Source organism: Zeus faber (assembly GCF_960531495.2).
Source record: "Zeus faber genome assembly, chromosome: 3".
Classification (NCBI taxonomy): domain Eukaryota; kingdom Metazoa; phylum Chordata; class Actinopteri; order Zeiformes; family Zeidae; genus Zeus; species Zeus faber.
In genome coordinates, this window is record NC_137190.1 from 27,273,354 (window position 1) to 27,286,127 (window position 12,774).

The 12,774-nt window shown below is 43.3% G+C and overlaps 1 protein-coding gene across 1 annotated transcript; it reads right to left on the reverse strand.

Annotated features, from left to right (window-relative positions):
• Nucleotides 1-1,995: 1,995 nt before the first annotated feature.
• On the reverse strand, nt 1,996-7,762 carry LOC307227866 (SKI family transcriptional corepressor 1 homolog-B-like; the record flags this gene model as incomplete). The annotated part of the gene is made up of 7 exons (XM_079997310.1): nt 1,996-2,213; nt 3,514-3,588; nt 4,040-4,114; nt 5,133-5,195; nt 5,396-5,482; nt 5,653-5,737; nt 6,092-7,762. The coding sequence occupies 7 exons, from the start codon at nt 7,760-7,762 to the stop codon at nt 1,996-1,998; spliced, it is 2,274 nt and encodes a 757-aa protein (XP_079853436.1).
• Between the last annotated feature and the right edge of the window lie 5,012 nt (nt 7,763-12,774).

Sequence of the window (12,774 nt, forward strand, 5' to 3'; positions counted from 1 at the left end):
AAAATAAACCGATTATGATGGTTATTAGATTAAGTACATGAGAAGGGTGCGTTGCAATGATATTCTTTAAAAAAGAAATAGTTAAGATAAATGACACCTGTTATTTGTTTGTCAACTTTTACAGTATTTGCCTCAAAGGAAGGGGATGTGAGGATGAGGTGGTATTACACCTTTGACCACAGGGTGTCAGTAGCAGTTGCTCATTAGAACTGACGACTATATGTTTGTTATGAACGGAAGTGTAAGAAGCATAAGGGAAGAAGGCCACAGGACGTACAACCTGCTAACATGGCCAATAAAGTTATAAGTGCATTGGCTAAGAGACCGACTTTATCATTGCGACAACAAACCAAATAACGGATTACCACTTTAAAAAAGTGTGGATCTTAATGAACAACATCAACCTATATCCACAATGTGTGTTATTCAGTCAGATTGTTTTCAGTTTATTACAAAATGCATGTATCATGTTAGGGCAGGGCTTTGCTCCCCCTCAGAAAAAGAAATCACTTTCACTTGGCACTACTGTCATGATGGGAGTATCTGTCTCACTACGGAGTACCGAGGGAGACAGAAGCAGAAAGCCCTGCAATCAATATCTATTAGTCCTCCCATCAGACGAATTAGATTTCACTATTAGGTCAGCTGGCTCCTGACCCAATGTCAAACATCATAAGTCGAATGGCCATGTCATGAACCAATGCAGCTGTCTAATGGAAGAGATCACGTTTGCCTCCCATGTTAGACAATGGAAACATTATCCTGTCCCGCCATGTGTTATGGCCTGCACTGACCGCAAGGGGTCGGTATGAAACTTAAAAACAACAGTCAATACAGGAGGTGGCTTCGAAAGTTTAATAATATCAACATGGGGACAGGTGAACCACATAAATCAGAATAACTTGTGGGTAAAAAGCATACGTGAGGAAATAAAACAAAGCAAAGACATAAAACGCTACTTTAAAGATATCTCGTCGGGGTGTCCTTTGCAACACTGAAAATAAAAAAACAAAACAATGCCATGCAACGATCACGAGGTCGGGCACGTTTGGTGTCTGTGAGCGTGGTACCATGACGTAACAGTTCAGCAAGAAAATGCATGTGAAAGCTCTGCATGGAAATGACGTGCCACAAAAAATAAATATATATATATATATATATAAACAGACTGACACAACCTGGGCCTTCTTTGTGCCGCACACATTTAGAAATGGCTCAATATATTTGTTTTGTCATTGACTACAAACTGTACACCGCAGAAAGTGAATGCGTCGCTTGAATGACACACACACCTTTGTGTAAGAAAATCTGCCTGGTTTTTTTATTTTCATTTTTTGGGTCTTTTCCGAGACCTGAAGGGATGTTTATCGCGTGGATAAGTGCTTGTCATGATGATAATGATAAAAAAAAAACAAAAAAACATTTTGATAAAAATAAATAAGTAAATAAATGAATTTAAATAAAATTAAATAAGGCATCCTAATAGCTCTTACATTTGAATGGATGTTATAATTTGGTATCGGGTTACAGCAGTGGTCAGATTCATAAGCTTTGTCCATTTAAAGTGCTTAATGTAAAAAAAAAAAACTAAAAGAAAAAACGTACAACGTTGCACACAATCTAAGCAATAAATCAAATAGGAGACGTCAGGATACAGATATAAAATTTAAAAAAAAATATATGTGTAAAACGAGAAACATGGACAACGACAAACAAAAGCTATATGAGATACATATTGACTTATCACAATTGTACAAGTCATTTCACATCATCACATTATATATACTGTATTTATTTATATAGTCTTTTTTTTTTTGTATTGTTTCATAATAGCTGGAGAGCAAGTCGTTGGTTTGGGGGCAGATCTGGGGAAAGCTCTGCAGCTCCAAAAATTAAAAATTTAAAAAAAAAAAAAAAAAATAAAGAACTCTTGCGCTGTACGTTTAATGTTGGTGTTGACATCCCAGCACTGGAGTTTCAGACGAGCGCTCGCTTTTAAGTGCTCCAATCAATGGTGTGTCCGAAGGTGGGCAGTCCTTGGGTCACGGGTGGGAGACGGACAAAGATGAACTCCTGGGGCGGGACCCTGGTCTTGGTGGTCTTGCAGGGCGCCGGGCCGGGCCCCGGTCCCGGTCCCGGCCCTAGTCCTCCCAGGGCGGCAGCAGGGGGGGCCTGAAGCTGCAGGCTCCGGTACAGAGGCGGGGGGTCAGCATCTTACAGGGGAAATGGTGAAGGGCATCGTGAGCTTCTAGGGCAGAGTGGGCGCCGTCAATCAGAAAACACGTGGCCACGTTTTATGTCTTTATTTTATTTTATTTTTTATTTTTTTAAACTTGGTCGCGCTTGAGAATAACTGTGAACAATGAGTTCATGCTGGATGGGATAACAACAACGGATTTGATTTGACACCAGAAATATTTGTCACCGAGGAGCACATCATAAGTGATAACGTCAGGATGATCAGGATGGACTGTTTATGTCTTGATTTTTTTTTTCCATAATCAACTTCAACTAGTACTGCTTATTTTATTAAATTATACAAATGAATTGCTTTATAGACACAAATTGTGTGAAATTTAGCAGTAACTGTATTACTAACAATGTACTCCTTGAATCCAAATATTAGATGAAGGTAAAGTATTCATTATTGTTGTCTAATCTATCATTGAATAAAAGCTTGTGAGCCATTCTGTTTCAACAAATGCGTCATCATGCATGAATTGAATCGAAGTATTCCACTTTCTACATTTAATTCGGCACCATATACTTTTTAAATGCTTGAACTTACTTATCCTACACTGCTCGATATTATTAGTAGTTTTTTTTTAAGTAGCACTTGCATATTAAGGAAGGGCAATGAGGACCTTTTACTCTTGTTTGGGCCTATATATGTGTTAAATTACCTTTTAGCTTCTGTTGTATTGCATAGCGAGCCTTTCTCTCTTGGTCCAACTCGCTGCACAATGTGTCTAGCAAAGTATAAATAAAGACAAAATGGAAAGGAAAAGCAGAGATGAGCCACCACATCACACTGGTCAGGTTTTCATGAGGCTGTTTACATGTGTGGACTCTGTGGACTTGAACTTACTTAAAACTACTGTGATGCTGTAACATTACACCAATCCTTTAAAGGCTGCCATTATTTGTTGTCTACTGCATGTAACTGATACAGCGCGACATAATGGGCTGTCTATCCAATTTTCCAGAGCATGGTTTGGGAGAAAATACCCTGTGCAAACAAAACTGTTAGGTTTCACCCCCCCCCCCCCCCTACTCAAACGCAGGGTAGAATATAACGCACAATTGCCAATACTTTAATATGCAAGTGTCACTTTTATCAAGAGAACTAAAAAAAAAAAAAGTGTAATCTGTCTTTCTTTTGTATGGTATTATGGTTGTCTTACCATTGCTATTGTCTTATAATTGTGCATATGGTTAAAAAAAAAAAAAAAAAAAAGGTGGACATTCAGTTATAAAAACGTTATTGACTGGAAACCTCTTCTTGAGACCCACCTCGAACAATCTGCAGCTGCTGGACCATCTCCTCTCTGTAGGACAGCTCCCGCTTCATTTGGTCCTGGAAATTATCTGGAGAGCGGTCGAGGACGCAGATTGGGGAGGGGGGGGGGGGGGGGGGTAGAAAGAAATTAGAAAAGAAAATCCGGTTGGAAACATCACACCTCGTTGAAATGAGATCAGATTAAATATTCACAGTGCATTTTTTTTTTTTTTTTTTTTGCAAAATGCGTCCGCAAACGCATTGTTTATACAGAATTAAACATTAATATATGTGCATTGAAATTACCCATTCAGGACTCATTATTAATGCGTAATTATGCTTGAAGTAAACAAAACGTACACACACACACACACACATATATATATATATATATTTTATTATAATTATTATTTTTTTAAATTGTATATAAATGTTATGGGTTTCAGAATTTACGACTGGATAGAGCTGGGTCCATTCAGAGTGAATGCCATATCGTGTTATCGATCTGTGTTTATTCGTCCAGACTTACATTTGTCCTACCTTTCAAATGTTGAAATTCTCGCTCCAGCTTTTTCCTGAGCTCCACTTGCTCCACCAGCTGCTTCTGGAGTTCCTCTGCAAAAAAACAAACAAACAAACAAACAAACAAACAAACAAACAAATAAATAAATAAAATGCAAAATAAATAAATAAATAAATAAGAAGAATAAGTAAAAGAAAACCAACAAACAAATCAAAATCAAAATAAAACAAAACAAACTAAACGAGGGGTCTCTCCGTCATTCCCGACGCTATTACCTCGGGTCCAACGAGAGACATTTTCATCTGCGCCGAGCAAAATTTAAATATCCATCCAAACACCACCCCCCACCCAAACAACCCCACCCACCCCCCACCCCCCGCGAAAGCCCTTTCTCAACCGGCACCAACTCATTGGTTTCAGTGGCGCAGCGCCGCAGTAATTGCTTCGCATCGCCCGAAGCCCGAACACTAATAGAGGAGCGCTTTGGTTTTTCCAAGCGCTGTAAAATAATTAGCTGCAAGCCCCGGGGTGAGAGAGGGGGAAAATATTAATAGCCTCTAAACGATTTTTGTGTTGCCATATTAAGTGAAACTCGTGTCTCTTGATGAAGTGGTTAACAACTAGAAGACTCGGGGCCTACAACGTGTAAATGTGACCGTCGTCTTTAACAAGAGGCCGTGGAAAGCTGGAAAGAAATCAAGCTCCGTTTTGTTATTTGTTGAAATTGCGGTTGAAGGTGGATATTGCAATGATTTTTGTTTCTATGAAATATGAAAGATGACTGGGTGGGTATTGAACCTCCACCAAGGCATGTTTCGTTTCTTTAAAGACAATGATAACAATATAGTACAATACGTTATGGACATGAATATCATTTATATCATATATTCCAATTCAATAATAAAATAACATGTATAAAACGAACACATAAAAAATATTTGAAAATGTGCACTCGGCCTCGGAAATAATAATTGACTCATCAATTAACACCAACTAATGCTCCAAGGCTGCCAAACGTAGACTCTGGACAGCAAAAGTGTTGGTAAAAATGAAGGGAACGGTATTGTCCACTGTAACTGACACTCTCTTTGTTCCCCGTGTCCTCCTCACCTTTAGCCATGCTTTCAATGTCCTTTCCGTGCACGGTGCCGTCAGCAGGCGGAGCTCCCTGGGCTGCACAGTTCAAACATGTTTTAAATTCACATTCGATGTTATTGTTGTTATGCAGGACAGCGTCCACCGCAGAAGTGCTCGGTAATAATACTTAAAAAAAAAAAATATATATATATATACATTTATAAATTAATGAAAAAAAGGGAGGGGTCGGCTGAATCAGAAAATGACGCGCGGGACACTGACACACACGGACGCACCTTGTCTGTTTTTCTGCTCCTGATAGGCTCTCAAAACGTGCTCCGCGGGCGTTCGTTGGCTGTGTGTATCGGGGACCTGATGAAGACCTGTGTCAAGTACAATTGAAAGTTAAAAAATAAAATTAGATGAGTAGAACGTTTCAATTCACACCGAGGCATATAACAAAGTACAATAAATAAACAATAACAATAATAATAATAATAATTATAACAATAACAATAACAATTATAATAATAACAATAATAATAATAATTACCATCAGAGTCGCTGCTCAGATGTTTGGATTCAAACGACGGATTGTCCTTCATAACGTCGTGTCCATCTTTTCCATTGACGTACACCTGCGAAATTAACCCGACAATTATGTGTAATAAGAGCCCCAATTACACGCAATTTTGCGGGCAATCCTCTTGCCGGGTAGGCCCGCGTTTTCGAATCCCAACAAGACTCCTTCAGATAATGAAACATGTCTGTGAGACCTGTAATTTATTTATATTGTTTAAAGGCTCCTCTTTCACGTTCATTCAATTCGGTTCCGTTATTGAGTGAAAGAGCCACCTCCGTAGGCCTAAAATAATAACTAATGGGCCTTGTTGTCATTTTACTGCGGTGAAGCAAGTACATGACAAGATTATTATGCTTATAATTTATTTACTGGACAATAAGAAGGTCACATTTCTTGAGGAGCATCTTACTTCTTGGAGGGGTGACGCGCTTCGCCTCTCCTCATCAGAGGACCCCGAATGTGGGTCTTCCGCTGATGGGGGTCTTGGACTCGAGGTGGCTTCATGGTGTCCCTCTGGCTCCGGGTGGCCCTGGTCCCGGACAGGAGAGCTCCGGAGGTCCCCCGTGGAGTCTTCATCCTCGGGGCCCCGGTTCGTCTCCACGTCCACATCCACGTCGGGGTCCTCCAGGCTGTCCCTGTCCGGAGACGCCGACCTGTAACTGGAGCTCTCGCTGATGAAGTCCGGGGACAGGTATCCGGAGCGCACCGCGCTATACGCGTCTCGGTTGCCATAGAGCTTGGCGATGGTCTCCGCGTCTTTCACCACCGGCCTGAAGGCCGAGATGTAGCTGACCTTCCGCTGGGTGGAGTGACCTCCGTCGGAGCGGGTCTCATCCCCGGACTTGTCCTCGTCGTTCCTGGCGGAGTGGGTGCTGGGGCAGCGCTCCGTGTCGTGGAAGGTGTCCTTGGGTGTGCCGGTGCACCGGTCGCTTGGGTCCCCGCCCTCCAGCTCCGCGGGGGGTTTGATGGGCGGCTGCTGGTAGGGCGGCATGGGCAGGCCGCTGGCTGCGGGCCAGAACATTGGGAAGGTGGGGTAGATGCTGTCCTTCGCGCCGGGCCAGAAGACACCCGAGACGTTGGCTTTGTTCGACTCGGTCACCCCGTCGTCCTTCTTTTGACACAAGCCGAACCCGGGGAAGCCGTACGGGTGAGGGAAGAGGGGTGGGGGGATCTTCTGGAGCATCCCAAAGCCCTTGCTGGGCACCGGGATGACCGGGTAGTTCCGGGGGACGCTCGCCAAACTCAGGCCGTTGCTTCTGTCCTCGTCGCAACGCAGAGTCTTGTGAGGGATCTCCGGGGAACTTCTTTGGGCGATGTTGGAGGGGGCCTGTGATTTTATGGAGGACATCTCCGAGCTACCCATAGGCAGTATCCTTTTTCGACTCCCCCCGTTGAACATGGCTTTGACGTCCTCCCAGGCGTGGTTGATCTCCTCCGAAGAGCCCTTGTCCGTCAGTTTCAAGTGTCGCCTCCACGAGTTGAAGTTCGCTGCGTCCGGCTGCGTGTACTTGGAATCGGGCGTGCGGTGGGAATGGAAGATGAATTTATTGGGGGAGAAATACATGCTGCAGAAGCTGCACTTGATGCACTTGGCCCTGGAGCTGTTGTATCGGGCGGGTATGAAGTTGCCCCTGCTGCCCCACGCGCACTCGTGGGAGACGTCGAACGCGAAGTTCTCCGGCAGCTTCGGGGGGTTGTGTGCGCCCAGGAAGGACTTGCACAGCCGCTCGGCCTCCCGCTTGGTGATCATGCCGCAGCGCCTGGAGGAGATGGGCATCGCTCCGGCGCGCCTCAGGATCTCCAGCTGGACGGGCGTGCACTGCACGCAGGTGATGCCGAGGGCGACGCGCCGGTTGTGGATCTCGTTGTAGCTGTAGTTCTTCAGCAGCGTGTTGGAGATCTGGGCCAGGCAGAGCCTCTCGTGGCCATCGATGACCAGGGACACGATGGGCACCCCGTACAGAGAGGCCTCGCTGACGTGGTTGGGCTTGGGGCTGGAGAAGCTCTGCACGTCCTGCTTCAGAGTCGGGGAAGAGCTGCTGTCTCGTCCCGCTGGTAGCTGGCTGGGGATTGAGTCCATTCCTGGAAGTCTGTGGATATAGGTGCAAAGTGTAATACATATAAGTGTGTATATATATATATATATATATATATATATATATATATATATATATATATATATATATATATATATATATATATATATATATATATATGAATGATACCCTACGATTTTACAAAGTTACAACCCCAAATTATTTTAATAACAGACACTAGAAATGAGGTCGAATAATAAATTAGGCGCAACTAACGACAACATTATACAGATACACACACACACACACACACACACACATATATATATATATCCATATACATATACATATATATATTTATATATATATATATATATATATATATATATATTTATATATATATATATATATGTGTGTGTGTGTGTGTGTGTGATAATCTTTTTATTGTTATGATAACAACAAAATCATTATTACAATAATAATAATAATAATAATAATTATTATTATTATTATTATTATTATTATTATAAAAAAATATATATCTGAAGACATCCAAGTAGGCTAAACATAGTGACCATTTTATATTAAGTGTGTTGAACGAAATACCACCATTTCTTCTTTTGTATAAATCGAATTGAACCAGTTTTAAACTCCTTGTGTTAACAGCAATCTATTGGATGTGGGCTGTCTCCTCGCCAGGATGATCCGTATCCCTGCTTGGATGGGACCTTAAAATCGGCTCAGTAGTTTTGGAGACTTCTTAAGATGAATTAAGAACCTTACACGCACAGAACAGAAGGGAAAAGCACCCTGAGCTGCAGACCAATGCGCTTATCAAGGAAGAAAACAACCACTAAGCCTCTTTGCTGGTAATTACACAGCTTCAACTGTGTGTCTCTGCGTTGTTAATAAAAGACCTGCGCTATATATAATTAAAGCTTCTACAAAGATTACGGTCGGTGCTTTACATGAAATTAGGTTCAACGCGGCTTATCTGACTTCCACTCGCATATTTACATCGTGCGCCTTTATTTTGTAGCTGTAGTGACACAATATCGGCCTGTTTCCACGAAACAACCGCCTTGATTAATAAGGTGTATGACTAACAAATCATGAAAGGCCGAAAATCTGTATAATTAAATACAATTAAATAATTGAATGAAATATGTTTTTTAATGTTAAAATCAAAATGACCTGATGAATTAAAATGAAATTTAACATTTTCGTTAAAAAAAAAAAAAAAAAAAGAATCACCATACCTTTCTCTTTCTCCCCCCAAAAAAAGGACGATATTCCAAGATTTTACGAGGCGAGTTTCATAAAATATAAAAATCAAAATTGAAGGAAAACAAAAAAAAAAAAAAACCCCACAGCGAGTAGTTAAAACAATAAACTAAATCAACCCGGGATCCAGTGCCAAATAAACGCAGGTGCATAGGCTCGCGGTAGAATCTCTCGAAACCTAAAACGTCTCTTGGTTCCTCAGCGCCCACGCAGGACCTCCATCCTCCACGGCAGTCTGAGGCTGAATGGCAGACGGCGTCCACATGGCAGATCTGTGCCTCCTCCTGTCTGGGGAGGAAGAGGAGGAAGGAGAGGCTCTTCCTCAGAGTGACCGCTGCGTTAAAGAGCAGGGCACTCCCACTTACTAACCATCCCTGCCTTTGACCGCCCTGTGTCCGGGAGCAAAAGTGACATTTTAGCGCGTTAAGAAAAACGTCCTCCCACCAACACTGTAAGAGGAAAAAAAAAAAAATATGAAACACATTTCTAATGCCTATTATTTCAATCGGGATAATTATATTATAGGGTTATAAGTGAAGCATAACAACATACATAAAAAATAAGCAAATAATAAACTGCTATTACTACTACTGCTAATAATAATAATAATAATAATAATAATTAATAACAATAATAAAAAATAAAACTTATATATACAATTTAAATAAATGAAAGCTATGAAAGCACTATATTGGGCATATAGAGGATACTTAAATGAATGAACACTCAACGAGAGGATATTATAGCAGGCTTTCGGGGCGCACCAAAATGATAGAGAAAATGTTTCCTTTATCAAGTTACACCGCCATCTGTTAAGTTTCTCGTGGACACGCAAATCAATTTCCAGGCCTCCGCGACGCGACTTGAGGGTTTTTCTTTACTTTTTTTTTTTTTCTCCCCCCCCCCCCCTTCGCCTTTGTGTGCGCGTTGAATAATTCGACACGTTTTTAAAAGCCCACACTGTGCGTTTCCCTTTCACACTCCGCAATGAAAACAGACTGCAATGAATCAAAAGACGAGCTGATAATGTGCCCCGGGCAAAGACTGTCAATTGCCACCCACACCCCCGACGTACGCTCACACGCCTGTGCGCGCACAGACGCGCTCGCAAACGCGCACGCTAGACACACACACAATGATCTCACCGTCAACTTATCTCTTAATGTTTGGAAAAAAAAAAAAAAATGTTTTAGGCCTCAGTGAAGTTAAAGTGTGAGTGGCTGAACAGCAATAAGGGATTCGAACCCAATCGGTGACGTTGAAGACAGTGTTGATTAACTATTCATGACCAGATCGATGACCACTATCAATAGCCAATGCCCCGAACACGCTGTTCGTGGGTAAATGCTGTCATTTGAAGGATCGCTTTGTTCATTCAGTGTTTATGCGTGTCATTACCTGGACGTCTGACGTGGTCGGAATCGAGTAAAGAAAGATTGGGCAGCGCCTGTTATTTAATTTGTGGAGAATTTGGAGAGGAATCGGACGGGCTCTAAATGGATACGAGCACGGTTTCGATTTGGATGATTAGATAATAATTTAGCATATGCGAGAAATATGTGTTTTAAGAAACTCGACAAAAAGAAAAAAAAAAAAAAAAAAAGCTGCAAAAAAAAAAATACATGAATGAAACCGAAGCGTCATAAAAACAACACAATCGCCCAAAAATATATCCCGATGAATAGAAAGCTTATAGACCCGGTCTGAACGGGGGGGAAAAAAACACTTGGAAAAATAAGAGCTGTAAATTAAAGGTGAACGATGAACTTAATCGATTCTGTTTTGTTATTTTGAAAATGAGATATGAACGGCGCGCGCGGCTTGTAGCTGAAGCCCGCCGCGCGCGGCAGGTCCCCGCCCCCCCCCCCCCGCGTCGAGCGCTCTGCCACGCGCACGCGCGCACCTGTCCGGCGCGGCGGCTCGCGCCACCCGCTCCACCCTCCACCCTCCACCCGCTCCACCCTCCACCCGCTCCACCCTCCACCCGCTCCACCCTCCACCCTCCACCCGCTCCACCCTCCACCCTCCACCCTCCACCCGCTCCACCCTCCACCCGCTCCACCCTCCCTGCAATATTGATGGGGGGGGGGGGGGGGGTCAGCGCCTCGCCACACCCGATACGCGGGCGCCGCTCTCCCGTTTCACAAGCCCGAGAAGAGGCTTTCCTCCAGCCCGACAATAATTACAATTTTACACTGTAATTATTCCGCTCCTCTTAATTATTTAGACCGCCGACTGAATGCGCGCCATTGTCACCGCTCCATTCCCGGGGAAACGCGAGCCGCACGCGGCACGCACCGCGCCTCCCGTCAAGAGGCGGGACCCGCCGCACACGGCACGAGTCTTTCAATGAGACGTTTGAGCGGTGATCTCAGGCCAGCTCTTCACCAGGCGATGGACGCACATCGCCGAGGCCCCTCTTCCTTTCCTTCTCCTTCCACGGAGTTCATTTTCCGGGGCAGCGCCGCGCAGGACAGCTGGAAACAACCCCCATTCCAGGGAATGTTTCAATTATCCAACAGAAACAAATAACGGCGCGGAGGCCTTCGAGGGCAGAGGTCAACGTTCGGTGAAGTTTATTAAAAACGCTTAAAAGGGCCTGAGCGAGCCCCGGGGCTGGGGGGGGGGGGGCGTGGAACACGGATCGAACCAAACTGAGCGACAACCGTCAGGACGTTTGGAGTTGGTATGCATTACAGTTTTCTTTTTCAAAAGCAATCAGCGGTGACAGCGTCTGAAGGCTTTTTTTTTTTTTTGCTTTCTTTCCTTCCAAGCAGCTCCCGGCAACTTGCATCCTATTATGTTTTATGGAACATAAATCAAACCTGCCCAAATTGGGGACGCGTTTAATGACAGCGGCAAATGGGAGACCCAAAATGTCTTATAATTAACAGTTGTATCAGCACCCTATAAAACCGTGACCCCAATAAATCCCGTTTTAGAGACCGATCAATCGTCGTGGGCGATGGGGCCTATTGATCCCGCGCCGCCTCCCCCTCCCGCTCGTACCCTTTCCGTTTCCCCGAGAAAGGAGCCCGTTTCGATTTGCCACTTTTTTGTTTTATCGAGGAAAGATGGCCACGACGAGAGGGGACCCGGGCCCCGGCTCCGAAATTAAACGGTGACATTTTAATTACCGGACATTGATAGAGGGATGTGGATAATGGCCGGGGTACGGGGCCAGGGCGCTCATCAGGCTGGACGGCCCCAAAAAGGTCACCCGATAAAATAGAAAACAAAACAAACAATAGAAAACAACACAATGGGCCGGCAGGAGCGTCCCCCCGCTGCCAAGTGGGAATAAGATGTATGATGTGATAAGGGATTAAGACGCATCTCTGGACAACACGTCAATACCTCCCTGGATGAGCCCCAAAGATGGCATTATGTTTCTGTAGGTCATATTAAGTACAGCAATATATCATTTGATTAGTGTGATTTTCCTGCCACTGTGAATGTGATATATACTGTATACCTTAAAATATCATTGATATCATTAAAAAAAATACAGCAGTTTGAAACGAGGGCTCACTGTATAAAATGCATTAACATCAATTATAGAAAATAAATATAAATATATAGTATATCACGCAGCAACAAAAAAAATTAATATTGATATTGCTGATTTTATTATTATTATTATTATTTTATTTTTTTCAAAGGCAGGCGAAACTAAAATACTGCCTCAACCAGAGGCCTAAGTGGCGACATAACTATCACTTATTACAATATTATGATAAATGAAGGACGTTTGAATGCTCAGCTAAGCGAA